Source organism: Gymnoscopelus microlampas (assembly GCF_963454915.1).
Source record: "Gymnoscopelus microlampas genome assembly, chromosome: 15".
Lineage (NCBI taxonomy): Eukaryota > Metazoa > Chordata > Actinopteri > Myctophiformes > Myctophidae > Gymnoscopelus > Gymnoscopelus microlampas.
The window spans coordinates 50402812-50423226 of NC_139952.1; the positions used below are offsets into that span (position 1 = coordinate 50402812).

The 20415-nt window shown below is 43.1% G+C and overlaps 1 protein-coding gene across 2 annotated transcripts in view; it reads left to right on the top strand.

The window, feature by feature from the left end:
- top2b (DNA topoisomerase II beta) overlaps positions 1 to 20415 on the top strand; it is a 70861-nt gene that overhangs the window by 44347 nt on the left and 6099 nt on the right. For both annotated transcript variants that reach the window (XM_084081419.1, XM_084081420.1), the window contains exons 24-34: positions 1471 to 1666; positions 2639 to 2730; positions 4345 to 4500; positions 5813 to 5896; positions 6740 to 6940; positions 8614 to 8767; positions 10282 to 10443; positions 13547 to 13763; positions 15529 to 15608; positions 16853 to 16948; positions 19293 to 19430. In XM_084081419.1, coding sequence (XP_083937545.1) covers positions 1471 to 1666; positions 2639 to 2730; positions 4345 to 4500; positions 5813 to 5896; positions 6740 to 6940; positions 8614 to 8767; positions 10282 to 10443; positions 13547 to 13763; positions 15529 to 15608; positions 16853 to 16948; positions 19293 to 19430 — 1576 coding nt within the window. The remainder of the gene's footprint in view (positions 1 to 1470; positions 1667 to 2638; positions 2731 to 4344; positions 4501 to 5812; positions 5897 to 6739; positions 6941 to 8613; positions 8768 to 10281; positions 10444 to 13546; positions 13764 to 15528; positions 15609 to 16852; positions 16949 to 19292; positions 19431 to 20415) is intronic.

The window sequence follows — 20415 nt, forward strand, 5'->3', positions numbered from 1 at the left end:
TTTAGAAAGGGTCAAGCTAGCTATAGAATGATTTAAGAGTATTTAGAGTGGGTCAAACTAGCTATAGAATGATTTAAGAGTATTTAGAATGGGTCAAACTAGCTATAGAATGATTTAAGAGTATTTAGAATGGGTCACACTAGCTATAGAATGATTTAAGAGTATTTAGAGTGGGTCAAACTAGCTATAGAATGATTTAAGAGTATTTAGAGTGGGTCAAACTAGCTATAGAATGATTTAAGAGTATTTAGAATGGGTCAAACTATCTATAGAATGATTTAAGAGTATTTAGAATGGGTCAAACTAGCTATAGAATGATTTAAGAGTATTTAGAGTGGGTCAAACTAGCTATAGAATGATTTAAGAGTATTTAGAATGGGTCAAACTAGCTATAGAATGATTTAAGAGTATTTAGAATGGGTCAAACTAGCTATAGAATGATTTAAGAGTATTTAGAATGGGTCAAACTAGCTATAGAATGATTTAAGAGTATTTAGAGTGGGTCAAACTAGATATAGAATGATTTAAGAGTATTTAGAATGGGTCAAACTATCTATAGAATGATTTAAGAGTATTTAGAATGGGTCAAACTAGCTATAGAATGATTTAAGAGTATTTAGAGTGGGTCAAACTAGCTATAGAATGATTTAAGAGTATTTAGAAACGGTCAAACTAGCTATAGAATGATTTAAGAGTATTTAGAATGGGTCAAACTATCTATAGAATGATTTAAGAGTATTTAGAATGGGTCAAACTAGCTATAGAATGATTTAAGAGTATTTAGAATGGGTCAAACTAGCTATAGAATGATTTAAGAGTATTTAGAGTGGGTCAAACTAGCTATAGAATGATTTAAGAGTATTTAGAATGGGTCAAACTAGCTATAGAATACATGCTGTGAAACATCTTAGACAAAACCCTAGTGGTATTTCACAAAAGCAAAGACTAAAGCCTCGATCTGCAATTTTTTCAACTGTTGGCTATATATATAAAACAGCTTGAACATAGGTTTACAACGTTAATACTGAAGCATAATAGTTGTACTAATGGAAACACAGCTCTGGTGTGGTTGGTTTGATAAATCACAGATTGGGTCTTGGGCCTTACAAGAAAATGTGTGAGACTTGTGTTTGCTTTCATCCCTGGGTTGTCAAAGTGCGGTCCGGTATCCCTCATACAACACAGTATAAAGGGTCCGGTATCACTCATACAACACAGTATAAAGGGTCCGGTTTCACTCATACAACACAGTATAAAGGGTCCGGTATCACTCATACAACACAGTATAAAGGGTCCGGTATCACTCATACAACACAGTATAAAGGGTCCGGTATCACTCATACAACACAGTATAAAGGGTCCGGTATCACTCATACAACACAGTATAAAGGGTCCGGTATCACTCATACAACACAGTATAAAGGGCTTGAGTGATTTAATGTAAGGCCTGTGTTTTTTCCGTCCCGTCAGGTTCTGTTCGACCACATGGGCTGTCTGAAGAGGTACGACTCGGTCCAGGACATCCTGAAGGAGTTCTATGAGCTGCGGCTGCACTACTACAAGCTGAGGAAGGACTGGTTGCTAGGCAGCCTGGGAGCAGAGTCCTCCAAGCTGTCCAACCAGGCCCGCTTTGTCCTGGAGAAGATCGAAGGGAAGGTCACCATCGGTAAGAATCATGAAAGCACATATATGTATTAGGGCTTTCACGACTAGAGATTTTTACAGGTCGACTAATTTGACCCAGTGGTAGTCGACTAGTCGACTAGTCGAAATTTAAATTAAAAAAAAAAACCTTTTTTTTTTTTTATTTAAATTTCGACTAGTCGACTAGTCGAAATTTAAATTAAAAAAAAAAAACTTTTTTTTTTTTTTTTTGGGTGGCACTGTTTTAATACCATCCTACTACTATATTACTATTATTATTATCCTCCTGCCCTTATTCTTATGGCGTTTTAAGGGAAGCGCTTCTGGCACAGCACCACAGCAGTGTCTCCAAGGATCCCCATTGCCCAATAATAGGCTTTTATTGGGCATGCTTTTGACCCCCTTTTGATAAAAAATAAAGTCAGGAGGATAATAATAATAGTAAGATGGGCCATTACTATAGCATTAGAAATTATTATTTTTTATTTTTTATTTTATTTTTTTTCCAACTATTCGACTAGTACCAACAAGGTCGACTAGTGGTTATACTAGTCGACTAGTCGACTAGTTGGTGAAAGCCCTAATATGTATGTATAGTTGTGTAAATCTCAGAGGCAAATACTGTTAATCCACTACAAGTATTTAAAAACCTTAGTTACTAGTTACTTTGTGGATTTTGATTATTATTACAAAACATACATTAACCACTTCAGCACTACATACATTTCGGCCATTTGAAAATAGCAGATCTACAAGCTCACAATGCGTCACATTGTGAGCTTGTAGATCTGCTATTTTCAAAAGATTGTTATTGCATTTTAAAAGTTGTGAAATGGGACATTTTGCATAATGAGTACAATCTACTTTTGGTACTTTTAAGTACATTTTGATGACATTGATGACACTGTAGCTCTTAACGTAACAAACTGTGTGGTTCTTATGAGATGATTAGGTGATTATAATATGTATCACTCACCTTTTTGTTCACTAACAGAGAACAAGAGCAAACGAGAGCTGATCCGGATGCTGGTTCAGAAAGGCTACGAGTCTGACCCGGTGGCAGCATGGACCAGAGCACAGGAGAAGGTATGGTTCTTATACACAGCTCTTAAAGCACAGGAGAAGGTATGGTTCTTAAACACAGCTCTTAAACACAGGAGAAGGTATGGTTCTTATACACAGCTCTTAAAGCACAGGAGAAGGTATGGTTCTTAAACACAGCTCTTAAAGCACAGGAGAAGGTATGGTTCTTATATACAGCTCTTAAAGCACAGGAGAAGGTATGGTTCTTAAACACAGCTCTTAAAGCACAGGAGAAGGTATGGTTCTTATATACAGCTCTTAAAGCACAGGAGAAGGTATGGTTCTTAAACACAGCTCTTAAACACAGGAGAAGGTATGGTTCTTATACACAGCTCTTAAACACAGGAGAAGGTATGGTTCTTATACACAGCTCTTAAACACAGGAGAAGGTATGGTTCTTATACACAGCTCTTAAACACAGGAGAAGGTATGGTTCTTATACACAGCTCTTAAACACAGGAGAAGGTATGGTTCTTATACACAGCTCTTAAAGCACAGGAGAAGGTATGGTTCTTATATACAGCTCTTAAAGCACAGGAGAAGGTATGGTTCTTAAACACAGCTCTTAAAGCACAGGAGAAGGTATGGTTCTTAAATACAGCTCTTAAAGCACAGGAGAAGGTATGGTTCTTAACCCATTAAGACCTGGAACTGTGTCATTTTTTGATTTGAGCTAAAAAGCATTATTTTACACTTTGGGCTATTCAAAAATAGCAGATCTACAAGCTCATAGCGCGGCACCGAGTGCCGCGCTATGAGCTTGTAGATCTGCTATTTTTGAAAATTCGTGAAAATGTGTGCAAATCTTTGAATATATATATTTTTTTAAAGCGAACATTTTTAACTCAAATCTTTGCTTTTCTGGGGGGGTCCCTGGAACAAAATATTTTGATGGGGGTCTGCGGCCAAATACATATCATTTTGGGGGTCCTTGATGTGAAAAAGATTGAGCACCACTGATATAGAAACATGAAAACTGTTGGGATTTAGGAGACATGTAGAATCGGCTTCAGGTCTTAAAGGGTTAAGAACAGCTCTTAAAGCACAGGAGAAGGTATGGTCTCTGCCTCTGTTTGTGTCATTATTTCTGATGTAAAGGCAGCGGTTTCAGCCCTCATGACCCAAAACAAGGACCTGACCGTGTACTATAAATACTATCAGCCACTCTTGTACTCCTGTAAACCTGTGATGTGACATTAAAGCTGAAGTTGTCATGTGGTGTTTGTGGGGTGTCAGGCTCTAGAGGAGGAGGACAGGGACGGTGTAACATGGTGTAATGTGGTGTTTGTGGGGCGTCAGGCTCTAGAGGAGGAGGACAGGGACGGTGTAGTTATAACGTGGTGTAATGTGGTGTTTGTGGGGTGTCAGGCTCTAGAGGAGGAGGACAGGGACGGTGTAGTTATAACGTGGTGTAATGTGGTGTTTGTGGGGTGTCAGGCTCTAGAGGAGGAGGACAGGGACGGTGTAGTTATAACGTGGTGTAATGTGGTGTTTGTGGGGTGTCAGGCTCTAGAGGAGGAGGACAGGGACGGTGTAGTTATAACATAGTGTAACATGGTGTAATGTGGTGTAATGTGGTGTAATGTGGTGTAATGTGGTGTTTGTGGGGTGTGTCAGGCTCTAGACGGTGAGGACAGGGACGGTGACGACAGTGACGGCTCGGTGGACTCAGGCTCGTCGTCGGGACCAAACTTCAACTACATCCTCAACATGCCTCTGTGGTGCCTGACCAAGGAGAAGGTGGAAGAGCTGCTGAAGCAGAGAGACCTGAAGGTAACAACATCACACCTAACTCTAACCTTAAAGGTTCTATGACATTCTATGTTTTTTTGGGGGGTTTTATGACCTCAATTACACCCAAAAAATCTGAACGTTGAACATTCAGTGGATTTTCTGTGGTCTGGGGTTTTCTGAATAATTAGGCAGAAAAGTAATCTGAGCTTGGCCCTTCGACAGTGAGGTCACAGTCGATTAATCCCGCCCACTCTCCTCCTCGCCCCTCCCCTCCCCTATCCTTTCCTTTGGGGGGGGGGGGGGGGGGGGGGCGGAGCAGAGGCGATGATTGACAGGCAAAATCCCTCACCAGCGACACCCGCAGGCAAAGATTTCTTTTTTCATTGCAGTTGAAAAGGCTTTAGAAATGTGAGAGAAAAACACCTGCCATGGATCAATGGAGTGGACATTTTTTGGTTAAAACTTTCTATACACGTTTGAAGGACCATGACAAAGACTTTTACTGTGTGGTAAAACTGAACGTCATGAAACCTTTAAGCAGAGAGACCTGAAGGTCAAGCAGCTTATAAACCAGCCCACAAGGCAGCTGTCAGAACCTTCCCTAAAACACTCTGGACAACGCTCCACACGTCCCAGACTCTTCTCCCTCCTGGCTCCCAAACTGGAACAAACTCCCCATTTCAATTAGAACTGCAGACTCACTCCCACTCTTCCCCCGTAACGTCTTCAGACTAACCTCTTCAGACTCCACCTCACCCCTAAAGCACTTATACCCTTCCTGACACCTTGGATTAATGCTAGCGACTGACCTACAGTAGATATGTCCACCATGCTGTCATATCTTGGTCATTTGAGCTCATGTTTTTGTTACTTGTTTTTCTTGACCACAACATTAAAATGTAATTTAGATAGCATGTTATTTAAACAGATGCTAGCATTGTTTACCTGGTATCCTATAGTTACAAAGTACAGATGATTATTTTATAGTATATTGTTTAGACTGATGATGGGGCGGCCATAGCTGAATGGTTAGTGAGCCCGCCTAGGGAGCCAGAGGTCCTGGTTGCCCCAGGTTCGATTCCAGGCCAGGTCAGCATATGTGTCGATGAAATGAAATTCGTCCCTGAGCAAGACTCTTAACCCCTAATTGCTCACAGGTTCTCATTGGAAACAAGACCGCAAGGACTTTCATGAACGACCTGTTAAAAGGAATTATCCTTATCCTTATGGGTTGTTGGTTTACCTGTGATCCTGGTCCACTGAGTCACTACACTGTCTCTCTGCATTCTATGTATGTGTTTAAGAGCATCTGCTAAATGCCTACATTACATTGTTATCGTTTGCTGTGCAGAGAGGAGAACTGAACGAGCTCCAGAGGAAGAACTCAGAAGATCTGTGGAAGGAGGACCTGTCTATCTTCATAGAAGAGCTGGATGTAAGTTTATTATGTCTGTCTTTATAGAAGAGCTGGATGTAAGTTTATTATGTCTGTCTTTATAGAAGAGCTGGATGTAAGTTTATTATGTCTGTCTTTATAGAAGAGCTGGATGTAAGTTTATTATGTCTGTCTTTATGTCTGTCCAAACACCGGTTTCCTGTCATCGTCGGTCTATCTAATCACTCCCCCCAGAGTCAAATGCAAAAGTGAAAAAAGCTGTGGCCGCTGCTTTTCCTTTTTATTTGACGATGGGTTCCCAGATTGATTCGTAGTGAGCTTGTAGAACTTCTGAATGTTTCACCAGTGGTGACCTGCCCAAAACAGAGATGGCAGACGGTTGAAACGGGTCATGGCTCAATGCGACCATGGTGTCATGTCTTCATGTCTCAATGTGACCATGGCGTCATGTCTTCATGTCTCAATGTGACCATGGTGTCATGTCTTCATGTCTCAATGTGACCATGGTGTCATGTCTTCATGTCTCAATGTGACCATGGTGTCATGTCTTCATGTCTCAATGTGACCATGGTGTCATGTCTTCATGTCTCAATGTGACCATGGCGTCATGTCTTCATGTCTCAATGTGACCATGGTGTCATGTCTTCATGTCTCAATGTGACCATGGCGTCATGTCTTCATGTCTCAATGTGACCATGGTGTCATGTCTTCATGTCTCAATGTGACCATGGTGTCATGTCTTCATGTCTCAATGTGACCATGGTGTCATGTCTTCATGTCTCAATGTGACCATGGTGTCATGTCTTCATGTCTCAATGTGACCATGGCGTCATGTCTTCATGTCTCAATGTGACCATGGCGTGTTGTTCTTCTTCTCGTCAGAAACTGGAGGCCCAGGAGCGAGACGAGCTGAGCGCCGGGCGGGTCGCCAAGCTGGTGAAGGGCAAGGTGGGCAAACCCAAGGTGAAGAAGATGCACCTGGAGGAGACCCTGCCCTCGCCCTACGGGCGCAGGGTGGAGCCCCCCACCCAGGCCATGGGGGCCAAGGCTGACTCCGCCAAGAAAGTACCCAAGAAGAAGAAGGTAAGGACCCACTAAGTACCCCCACCCTAAGTCTAAGTACCCCCACCCTAAGTCTAAATACCCCCACCCTAAGTCTAAGTACACCCACCCTAAGTCTAAATACCCCCACCCTAAGTCTAAGTACACCCACCCTAAGTCTAAGTACCCCCACCCTAAGTCTAAGTACCCCCACCCTAAGTCTAAGTACCCCCACCCTAAGTCTAAGTACCCCCACCCTAAGTCTAAATACCCCCACCCTAAGTCTAAGTACCCCCACCCTAAGTCTAAATACCCCCACCCTAAGTCTAAGTACCCCCACCCTAAGTCTAAATACCCCCACCCTAAGTCTAAATACCCCCACCCTAAGTCTAAATACACCCACCCTAAGTCTAAGTACACCCACCCTAAGTCTAAATACCCCCACCCTAAGTCTAAATACCCCCACCCTAAGTCTAAGTACACCCACCCTAAGTCTAAGTACCCCCACCCTAAGTCTAAATACCCCACCCACCCTAAGTCTAAGTACACCCACCCTAAGTCTAAATACCCCACCCACCCTAAGTCTAAGTACACCCACCCTAAGTCTAAGTACCCCACCCACCCTAAGTCTAAGTACCCCCACCCTAAGTCTAAATACCCCACCCACCCTAAGTCTAAGTACCCCCACCCTAAGTCTAAATACCCCACCCACCCTAAGTCTACGTACACCCACCCTAAGTCTAAGTACCCCACCCACCCTAAGTCTAAGTACCCCCACCCTAAGTCTAAGTACACCCACCCTAAGTCTAAATACCCCCACCCTAAGTCTAAGTACACCCACCCTAAGTCTAAATACCCCCACCCTAAGTCTAAGTACCCCCACCCTAAGTCTAAGTACCCCCACCCTAAGTCTAAATACCCCCACCCTAAGTCTAAATACCCCCACCCTAAGTCTAAGTACCCCCACCCTAAGTCATCTCTGTTGACAGAATCTAGAAATGTAAAATTAGATCACTGATTCTCAACCCTGGGTTGAGGAGTTATCTTTAAATCTGAGAGTGTACAAATGTAACCATTTGGTTACATGTGTACACTCTCAGAGTTAAATGAACACTGAGGATTTTCCAGTGTAGATTGGGGTCCCACTAGGCTGCCCTCTAGCGCGTCGGTTATCTGGTCTAGAGGGGCTCCAGTTACAAGCATTAGCAGGAAACCAATAGACAGAAAGTGGACGGAGGCGGACATCTTCGTGTGACGTTATTTCCATATCCGTGTGAGTTACAGTGAACGTGGTCACTCTGGATTATAGATCACAGCGCCATCGTTTATAAAACAATTCAAAAATCACACCCTGTGTGAAGGTAGCGGCGCCTTTGATACATTTTGTCATCGATATGTGTTTATAATGTATTTATAGCCATGTGTCACGTGAAGCTTGACCAATCACTTTGTTGACGGGTCTGACCAATCAGAACGTTGACGGGTCTGACCAATCAGAACGTTGACGGTGAACACGGACAAAGTCAGGTATAGAGCAGGATCCGCTAAAAATAAACGGAATTTCCGTCCGTGGCAATGAAAGAGTTAATGGTGTTTTGTTTTGGTCTTCCTGTGCTTGTCAGGTCCCTGTAGTGTCTAACAAACATCACTGAACTCATGTGAGTTGATTTGTTTAAATGGTGTTTCATTGTTTTCTTCTTCCTGTGTCTTGTCAGAGCGATGATGCTGTGAAGATGGAGCTGGATGACGAGGGTCTGGGAGGAGAGGGAGGAGGAGCCACCGTGGGAGAGAACTCCTCTGAAGGAGGAGGAGCCAAGAAGCCCAAGGCTCCTCGGGCTCCTCGTGTGAAGAAAGAGAAGGCGGAGCCAGGTCAGAATGAGCATAAAAACACTTACTGTACCCAGAAGGTCTTCATGTTGAGAGCATAAACACTTACTGTACCCAGAAGGTCTTCATGTTGAGAGCATAAACACACACTGGCCCTCATTTATCAACACGGTGCAGCCCAAATAATGGGCGTACGGCGAAATCACCGCACTTTTCGGCATTTATCAATATATCCTGACGTGGGCTTCATCCTACTTTACGCTGAGATCTCACGTCTGGTCGAGACCAGTTGTTGACTTTGGCTGCGCCCGTTTATTCCATTGTAGACCTGCAGAGCAGCATTGTCTGACTGTCTGACAGGCATCTGGACACATAATCCACTCCAAAATGTATATCTACACTAATAAATAATCCCTGTCAAAATATAACATTTTATAAAGTAATTTAAACAAACTGCTTTAACAGTCATTCGGTTAAGCTTGCAGATCTGCATGGCTGCATTGGCTATTTGAAAATAGCAGATCTACAAGCTCACAACAGGTCGCATTGCGACGCGTTGTGAGCTTGTAGATCTGCTATTTTCAGCGTAGCAGCGCTTCTGCGAGAGAATTTTCGGGAGCCCCGACCATTTTTTCACTGACAGTGAGGTCTACAAACTTACAGTAGCTTGTCCTATGTTATGGAGTTATGTCATAGAGAGTTATGTAGGCTACACAACCTGGCTGGGTTAAGGATATAAACCCGACGCTCCAATATTAACGTGGCGGCACGGAATCACTGCATTCCGCCCGAGTCTCATGTACCGCTACGCTACGGACACGGACATGAAAGACAAAGTTGGGCGGGCGTACGTGTGTGTGTGTGTGTGTGTGTGTGTGTGTGTGTGTGTGTGTGTGTGTGTGTGTGTGTGTGTGTGTGTGTGTGTGTGTGTGTGTGTGTGTGTGTGTGTGTGTGTGTGTGTGTGTGTGTGTGTGTGTGTGTGTGTGTGTGTGTGTGTGAGCGAGAGAGAGAGAGAGGCGTGTGCGGCGAGGCCAGCGGGGGAAACTGTTTCTTATTGGCTTTTCATGTCTTTGGTCGTATTCTGGTTCGTCTTCATGTCGTAAAATCGGGGCGTTTTGAGAATATTTAAGGGCGTGTCATTTAAATTCAGCCGTGACATTTCTCAACGCTGGGACCAAGTGTATGCTCGGCTCAGCTGTGTAGGATGCGTTGATAAATGTGACTTTGACGTTGGTGTACGGCCGAATATATGGAAAAATATATGGCAGTTTATACGCTGCGTTCATAAATGAGGGCCACTGTACCCAGAAGGTCTTCTTGTGTCATGTTGAGAGCATATGGATGGATTAAACCAGCCAGCATGTCCTCTCTGGGAGGACACGAACGCTCCAGAGGGCAGCTTTAACTTTAAGCTTTTAAAGGAGTAGTTCACCCAAGAAATGACTTATTCTTCTACAATTACACCAGAGCATGTGAGCGGAGTGGAGCTGCTATCCGCTCGTGTTGATTTCGCATGGCATTATATTTTGTGTTTTGTTTTTTTTACTTGATTGCAGGTGCTCCCAGAGTGAGGAAAGCCCCGGGGCCCAAGGGGACCCCCAAGAAGGTGAAGAAGCGTAACCCCTGGTCTGACGACGAGTCCAAATCAGACCCCAGTGACGTGGAGGACATCGATCAGCCCATCATCCCCAGAGAAACCAAATCCCAGAGAGCATCAGGTACTGTAGACCACAGTTATCTCAGAGGACATCAGGTAGACTACAGTTATCTCAGAGGACATCAGGTAGACTACAGTTATCTCAGAGGACATCAGGTAGACCACAGTTATCTCAGAGAGCATAAGGTAGACTACAGTTATCTCAGAGAGCATCAGGTAGACCACAGTTATCTCAGAGGACATCAGGTAGACCACAGTTATCTCAGAGGACATCAGGTAGACTACAGTTATCTCACAGAGAGCATCAGGTAGACTACAGTTATCTCAGAGGACATCAGGTAGACTACAGTTATCTCAGAGGACATCAGGTAGACCACAGTTATCTCACTGAGGACATCAGGTAGACCACAGTTATCTCAGAGGACATCAGGTAGACCACAGTTATCTCAGAGGACATCAGGTAGACCACAGTTATCTCAGAGGACATCAGGTAGACCACAGTTATCTCTCACTGAGGGGATCAGGTAGACCACAGTTATCTCAGAGGACATCAGGTAGACCACAGTTATCTCAGAGGACATCAGGTAGACCACAGTTATCTCAGAGAGCATCAGGTAGACCACAGTTATCGCACAGAGAGCATCTGGTAGACTACAGTTATCTCACACTGAGCTGCCTGTGGCTTCAGAGAACATTTAAGCCCTGTTCTATACTTCTGTGCACGACTGTGGTGCGTGGTAAAAAATAGCCGATGGGTGGTGAGCTCGCAGCTGGGCAGCTTTCGCCGCACGAAACCCACGTACAACAGAGTAAATTAAGCATGTAGGATTAGATTTTTTTTTTTTTTTTTAATCCCACGATTAAAAAAGCTTCTTATCACCTGACAGGGGGGAGTTTCCCTGGTAGGACGTAGCTTCTTATCACCTGACAGGGGGGAGTTTCCCTGGTAGGACGTAGCTTCTTATCACCTGACAGGGGGGAGTTTCCCCGGTAGGACGTAGCTTCTTATCACCTGACAGGAGGGAGTTTCCCTGGTAGGACGTACCTTCTTATCACCTGACAGGGGAGAGTTTCCCCGGTAGGACGTAGCGCGTGGAAGGAACACGATATTCCAACCAGTTCCTTTCCCCTCCATCAGGCGCCCCGGCTGACCAGGGGGAGGCAGTATAGTGACCAGGATTACTATTACAGGATTATTATGTTTTTTGTGAGGGTATTAACTACCCTAGGAGACACGGGGAGAACATGCAAACTCCACACAGAAAGGATTAGACTATTTTAAAGAAGTTTTGCTCATGGCATGTCCAAAACACAGCAGGTTTAAAGTGCTTAAACATCTTTTTGTATACCCTCTAATCTAGACAGTATACAATGCATCTCAGATTGTGCAATCAATCAATCAATCAGTCAATCAATAAATAAATCAATCAGACTTTATTGTCTTATCACACAGTTATAAAAGTAAAGAGTTGGTTAAAATGAAAGGAACAGTTAAAATAGGGAAAATAGAATAGAGAGGAAGGAACACATAATAAATAATGCGTGACAGATAGCAGCACGTATATACAATTATAAAATGTCTGTGACCAAAGACAAGTTTTATGCCGTATTGGCGATGTGACACATTGTGACCTTGTACAGTAGGTGGGCTGTTTTCTCCACACACACACACACACACACACACACACATAGGACTAAAGCTATGTTAGAGAATTGTCTGCCTATAATGACCTGCCCAAAACAGGGGCACCAGGTTGAAAGTGCTTAACAAGCTTTTTGTATCCTGAACTCCGTAAGCTTGATTAGCTGGCGGTGTGCCCCGACACGCCTGAACACTCTTGCCGGTCTGATGCAACCCCTGTGCAACGGCAACAATTATTATTGGACAATTGTATCATAATTGTGTTCATTGTAGACGTAGAGTTGACATATGGGACATATTTAAAAATAGTCTGAAGCCTCACCTCTTCAGGTTCCACCTTAGCCCCGCCCCCTAGCGCTCGACCTAGTTTTGACGAAGATGCAGACGGACGGGTAATTTGTTCTCTTTTTTTTTGTTACTTTAGGCTTGTTTTTGACCACAAGGCTAAAATGTCATTTAGATGGCATGTTATTTAGACTGATGGTAGGTTCATGGTTTACCTGGCATCCTAGTTTACTGAGACACTACACTGTGTGGCGAGGCCGAGTTCCGCGCGCATCACTGAAGTGCCAATAATGTAAGGTAAAGCACACCCTCGAGTGTAATATTGCGATTATACAACAGTTACCAACAAAACACATCCAAATGTATTCATATTGTGGGGCAATTAATAATAAAAATGTTTCGCTATTGTCCGTTTCCCTGTAAAGAGAAGAGTTTTTGACTGAGAGACATTAAATAGTCCCTGTAGGCTGTAGCAGTTTTTGAGTTTGAGGCACCGTCTCATCAACACAGCTGAGCTATCAATGCTTGCGCAGTGGAATGAATTCCAGTAGGCTATGTGCTCCGTCGTACGACCGTGTCAGGTGGCCAAAATAACTGATCTACAAGCTGACAACGCGTGGCGATGGCAACGCGTTGTGGACTTGTACATCGGCTATTCTCGCCGTGCGATACCTTCGTACGATAAAGTATAACATACACTGGACTGTTAACGAAATGGGAGTAATTTTACTTTATACAGGAGGATATTTATAACCTTCTAACCATTGATCAACCGTAAATCCACCAAATTAACAACATAGTCCATTTTGCATAGCTGTTTGTTCTCCGGTGGCGGCGGTGGGTCAGGATACTGTCTGTTTGTTTTCCTACCGTGGGACAGCGTGACTTCACGGCACAGCTGTGCCATATATGGTCTAATCAGGTGCGGACTGCAGTACGGAGTGATTTATTAATGTGATTAGGCCCGTGCTATCATGCTGGTTTGAAGCACGGCTAGATAGCTATTTCAGCCAATCAGATTGCTTGGTCGGAACTACCTGTTGTATAATGAGACACTACACTGTCTCTGTATTCTATGATCCTATAGTTTACTGAGACACTACACTGTCTCTGTATTCTATGTATGTATTTATCTTGTTTACTGTAAGTCACTCTGGATAAAGAGAGTCTGATAAATACCTACATTGTAATCGTAGGTCATGAACGTGTCTTGACTCTCTTTCTCCTCTCTTTTCAGCCGGCAAGGCCAAATACACGTTTGATTTCTCTGAGGAAGAGGAGAACGACGAAGAGGAGGAGAACGGCGAAGACGACGTGGCGCTCTCGTCTCCGGTCCGGTCGTCGTCCTACAAAGATGACTTCGCCGCCTCGGAGACCAAGGACAGTTACAACGACGAGGACGAGGAAGAGGACGCCTACCCTCCTCCTCCACCTCCCTCCAAACACACCCCCCCGTAAGGACCGACAACTACACACTTACACACATGTTGGAGCGTTTACAACAACACACTCAAGAGTTAAATTGTCGTTAAACATCTGCATTACTTAGCTAAATAATTATTTTCATCAACGTTTGCCTATTATCTCTCCTATGGAACCAACATCAATACAGCATGGATGGAATTGTGGACAAAATCATATCCAACGATAACAACATATTCTAAGTCTTGGGTCTGAGACAGAGTCCTGCATGGGTCTAATTTTGAGAACCCGCCCGTCAATACTCAGATCCATAGACCGACCCGTCACCCGTGATTATTTCAAAATACGAACCAGACCCGTCCCGCCCGTCAAATAAACGACCCGTTGTCCGCCCGTTTACCCGTGATTACATGCAGAGTAAAATGTAAACCCTATTGAAAAGTGTGTTGAAAAAGCAGCCTTCAACAACAGCGCTACATTCAGTGGTCAGGTTGGTACAGAAATCAAGTGAAGACGGAGGAGCGAGCTTAAGCCACGCGCGCGAACGCGCATCTACGCAGCACACACGTGTCGTTGTTTACGTCGTCAGATGGTTTTAATTTGAAGGTTTAAGATTTTGTGAGTTAAGATAACTGACCAGCGTGCTCCATGCAGTTGTGCTGTGTTAAAGTTATACAGTGCAGATTTCAAAAAAACAATTTTTAGCAGCCTCTGCTGGTCATTACCGTCACTGCAGGCCGTTCATTTATTACTGCGTTACCCAGAATTCCATTCGTTTTCACCGGAAGACGGAAGCGTTTCAAAAAGCGTTCTTTTAATTGTTTTATACGATCTGTGGATCGTTTCTCTTAGCCAGTGGAGCTTTAGTTACCGTGAGATGTGTTTTATTTTTCTGTTTTTTTTTCGTTCTTCAAATCATACAATCTCTTAAAATCAGCGTGAGTTTCCTTTTTGTTATTAGCGCGGTAGTTCCTGGCCAAACAGGAAACCGGTGCAGTAGTTCCTGGCCAAACAGGAAACCGGTGCAATAGTTCCTGGCCAAACAGGAAACCGGTGCATTTCCGCTTCCATTTTCCGGCCAGATGACGTCATTTTCGTGGGAAAGTCATGCTCGACAACGTTCAATAGAACATATATAAATAAAAGGCTTTCGGGGGTGAAATTCATGGAGTGGGTGTTGTGAAACATTTGCCACTCACAAAAGATATACATTTTAACTTTAGTTTTATTGAAAAAGTTACCTAGCATTACTTTAAGTTACACAAGTGACGTTGTTTGGGGCGGAAACAGTGCTCTCTGATTTTCACAATAAAATGATACCCGCCCGCGATTAGTTCAGTACCCCCCCCGTCCCCCGTACCCGTGATCTTATCAAAGTAACATTTTCACCCGTTTTCACCCGACGGGTACCCGGCCCGTTGCAGGACTCTGGTCTGAGAGTCCAAATCTCATCAAACGGTGGTTCCGTGGCTCAAATGCAGAATAAATAATGGACTGAAAAGGGTTGAAAAAACCACTGTTCTAGTGAGATGAAAATAACACTAATGTATCTATCATTCAATAGAAGGTGTGTGTGTGTGTGTGTAGACGTTTGAATCCACCACGGTGCATTCTGTTTGCACCGTGGGAAATGTTACCTTGAATTATACACATTCTCATGACATTTCCTATCGATGCAGTATATATATATATATATATTCTAGCTTTTATTTGTTTAATGCAGGATGTCAAGCTGTACGAGGTGACGTGAATAATGTAATGTTGTTGTGTGTGTTTTTTTTGTTTGACTCCCCGCAGGTCGGCACCAGCAGCAGCTAAGAAGAAAGAGGCAGCCAGCATCTTCTCCTCCAAGGCCTCTGAGAAGAGCAACGACAGTGGTGAGTGCATCCAGAAGACGCTATGCTCTGCTCAGTCTCTCTCTATTCCCTCCTCTGAGCTAAATATTAGATGAAGCCCCTTGTAGGAAGTTGTCAGTCAAGTGTGTCAGTGCGCCTCGGCTGTTGGGTTTGTTTGTTTGTTTGTGTTTTTTTGCTGAGGGCCTCTGGTTCTGTCTGCACTTTGATGTCTGTCTGTCTGTCTGTCTGTCTGTCTGTCTGCCCGCTCGCTCGCTCGCTCGCTCGCTCGTCTTCTGTGGAACATTCCTAGCAGGTTTTAACCCATTAAGACCTGGAACGCATCTGCTAAAAAGCATTATTTTTACACTTTGACTATTCAAAAAAAGTGCCGTGCTATGAGCTTGTAGATATGCTATTTTTGAAAAATCGTGAAAGTGTGTGCAAATCTTTCAATATATATATTTTTAAAGCGAACATTTTTAACTCAAATATTTGCCTCCGGGACCCGCAGGAACAAAATATTTTGTGATGGGGGTCCGTGGCCAAATACATATCATTTTGGGGGTCCTTGACATGAAAAAGATTGAGCACCACTGATATAGAAACATAGGTTTTTTTCAGAACACTGTTGGGATTTAGAATCGGCTTAGAATCAACCTTCCCCTATTCGGAGGAAAAACCTCTGCATGGATTCATGTTCTCGGTCGTCTCGACTATATCTTTTTTAGAGTATTAGAATGGAGACCGTAATGGTCTTGGACAGGGGTCTTCAACAGGGGGTCCGGGACCCCTAGGGGGTCCTCAAAGTTACTGCAGGGGGTCCGCCAAATCTTTGTGCGATATGATTTTTTTTTTTTGTACCTTAACCACTTGAACCCTAGCATCCCTTTTCGGAGGAGAACTGTTGCCAAAAAATAGCAGATCTACAAGCTCACAACGCCTCGCGCTGCGAGGCGTTGTGAGCTTGTAGATCGGCAATTTTTTGGCAAAGAGGTTTAAGTGTAGAGGGGAAAAAAGAGCAGACCATGTGAACAAAAGGCAGCTTTTCAGCGGAACAACTCTACCGTAAATATAGAAATGTCCAACATAGTGCTTCCAGGTGTACAGTGTTTAATGTGTGTGTGTGTGTGTGTGTGTGTGTGTGTGTGTGTGTGTGTGTGTGTGTGTGTGTGTGTGTGTGTGTGTGTGTGTGTGTGTGTGTGTGTGTGTGTGTGTGTGTGTGTGTGTGTGTGTGTGTGTGTGTGTGTGTGTGTGTGTGTGTGTGTGTGTGTGTGTGTGTGTTCCAGACGGGTTCAAGCTGGACAGTGATGATGACAGCGGTCCAGTCTTCTCCTCTTACTCCAGCAGCGCCGCTGCCTTCGACAAGCCTCCTGCCAAGAAAGGTACTGCCTTTTTCATCCACCGGAGGGAGCTCCAATGCCAATGTTTAGTGCTCTTTTGTAACAGCTCTCAGGTCCTTTACTCTGTAGGGTAGAGGAGTGGTTCTCAATGGAACTAGGGAGAAAGAATCATATTTGAACAGCGGACCCCCCCCCTCCACCCTGACAAGCACTTGGAATTGTAGGAGTTGAGGCATTTACATTTAGTTTGACTCAGGGGCGGCCATAGCTGAATGGTTAGTGAGCCCGCCTAGGGAGCCAGAGGTCCTGGTTGCCCCAGGTTCGATTCCCGGCCAGGTCAGCATATGTGTCGATGAAATGAAATTTGTCCCTGAGCAAGACTCTTAACCCCTAATTGCTCACAGGTTCTCATTGGAAACAAGACCGCAAGGACTTTCATGAACGACCTGTTAAAAGGAATTATTACTCGGTTCCACAGATACAAAAATTGTGAAAATAGCCGATCTACAAGCTCACAACCACAATGTTTGCTCCTTCTCAGGTAGTGTTAGTACAGTTTGTTGCTTACCTTTGACGCAGTAATAGTTTTAATGTTTTGTTCTTTTTTTTTGTATCAAAAAGGTTTTAAAAGTCATGTATTAAATGTGCAGATACCCTGTATACACTTAGACTGTATGATGGTTTGTTTACTGTCACATTAAGCTAATCATCTGGGGACCCCCCAGAATAATTTGGGGGACCCCCAGTTTGGCAACCACTGCTGTAGGATAGAGGAGGATGTAGGATGTAAAGAAGGAAAGGACATCTATATGAAGATAGATAGTGTGGCACATTTCTAGAGCTTATAGATTTGAGCACTCGTAAAATGTGATACACACGCGCGCACACACACACACACACACACACACACACACACACACACACACACACACAGACACAGACACAGACACAGACACACACACACACAGACACACACAGACACACGTGTAAATGTAAATCTGGGTCACCCTAACCCATAAAATATTCATAAACTTACATTGACGTTTGAAGTCACAGTGTAGTGTGCCTTTATGATGAGATGCAGCATTACTGCTTACAGGTTGTCATTTCACTGAGTCTGACTGAGTGCTCACATCAGATCTACAAGCTGTGTGATTATCTACCTTCATACCTCTCCTTCTTTACAAAACCCACGGAAAGGACGCAGGATGGAACGCTTCTGTGTCATTCTAAGATTTCTTTGGCTGTTCAAAAATAGCAGATCTACAAGCTTGTAGATCTGCTATTTTTCTAATCTTGAAAATGTTTCCAAATCTTTGAATATATATATAGTTTTTTTTAAAGCGAACATCTGTAACTCAAATCTTTGCTTCTGGGGGGTCCCTGGAACAATACATTTTGAGATGGGGGAACGTGCCCAAATACATATCTAAATGTTGTTTTCTAAATCCAACTTTTTCATGTCAAGGACCCCCAAAATGATATGTATTTGGCCACAGACCCCCCATCTCAAAACATGTTGTTCCAGGGACCCCCCAGAAGCACAGATCGAATATTTGCTTTAAAACATATACATATTCAAAGATTTGCACACATTTTCCACAATTAAAAAAAAATAGCAGATCTACAAGCTTGGATAGCCAAAGTGCTATCTGCTAAAATGTTAAGATGACACAGATGTGTTCTCATATTGAATGGATTAAGGAGCTGAGAGCAGTGTTGATTTTGTCAACTAAAACTATGACGAAAACGAATTAAAAACTAAGCTATGATGACTAAAACTAAGACTAAATATATTGACAATTTCATCAACAAATAAAAACTAGACTAAAATGTTAGTGAGGGATCTAGTGGAGAAGAGATCCAGTAGAACTAAAAGACAAGTCATTTTATGTTTGGTTGCGCTCGGGTGTTGCGCTCTGAAAATAGCAGATATACAAGCTCACAACGCGTCGCAGCGCGACGCGTTGTGAGCTTGTAGATCTGCTATTTTCAGCATGCAACCAAGTGTAAAACCAGCCGTTACGACGCCATCAAGGCACCGCCACAATACATTTTAGTCGACTAAATCAACTGTACATTTAGTCAAGTATAATCTTATGATATTTAGTCGACTAAAACTAGACAAAAACTAAAACATTTCAGATGACTAAAATATGACTAAAACTAAATCAAAATCTGCTGTCAAAATCAACACAGGCTGAGACGCTGCCTATGAATGCAGTCAAATACTGAGTTTAGGGTGTGACTGCTCACCTGTCTGTCAACTATGTGTTTCAATGTATATTTATGTAATTATATGAATGTTGTTTGAATATGTTATGTACATAAATATGTAAATGAATATGTAAATGAATGTGTTTTTCTTCTTTGTGTCTGTGAACAGCTAAGAAGCCGTCAGACTTGGCTCCTAAACCCAGGAAACCACCAGCAGCACCCAAAGCAGCTAAGAAACCAGACAAGTCCATCTGGGACTCTGACTCTGATACCGAGGCTAAGAAACAGCCTTCACCAGCACTTAAAGGTACAGGAAACAATACTCATAATAATCATATACTTAATAAGTATAATAATAAGTCCATCTGGGACCAAGAAACAGCCTTCACCAGCACTTAAAGGTATAGTGCAGCAAGTTAATGGCAGATTTCAAAGGAATCGTTCACTTTGTGATGCAAGCATGAAATTTGGCACAGATACTCTCTAAGGGCCACTCTTATGGAAAAGTGCACTGGCCACTCAAAAATCCAAGATGGCAACCATTTTTTTCAAGATGGCCACCACCTTAGCGGAACAAATAGTGATATAATCTTTCAGGTTGTGATACAATGATGAAATTTGGCACACATACTCTCTAAGGGACACTCTTATGGAAAAGTGCGCTGGCCACTCAAAAATCCAAGATGGCGACCATTTTTTTCAAGATGGCCACCACCTTAGCGGAGCAGATAGTGATATAATCTTTCAGGTTGTGATACAAGGATGAAATGTAATTGGCACACATACTCTTTAAAGACGCACTGAAGTGACATTTTCGGTCATTTTATTTTGAAGGTTCAGCCCGAAACGTTGGCTCAACGACTCTAAACCAATCAGAAGGTCCCATCCCTTCAGGCTATGGGACGTTGGATCTCAATCACTTCAGCCGTGCTGGCACACGGCTAGTGTTTGTTTACAAGTGAGAGAGAGACGGCCAGTGAAGCACGTTTGCTACTACCTGGCTTATTTCGAACCTATAATGTTTTCAGATACATATTTTAGTGTGCAGATGAAGTTTAAAATGAGTAATACACTCATCTTCAATGAGATTCAAAACGGAGTATCTCTGTAATTAAAATCAGCTGTGTTTGAAGAACGTGCAGCTATGGGAATCAAACAGGTGCATGTAATCAAGATTCATTTATATTCGTGAAGGCTGTATTATGTCATCACGCAGCACGTTTTCGTTTACAGGAAGTAATTAAGATTGGCTTTTTAGGGATTTTTTTTTCATTTTTTTGGCATCTATTGTT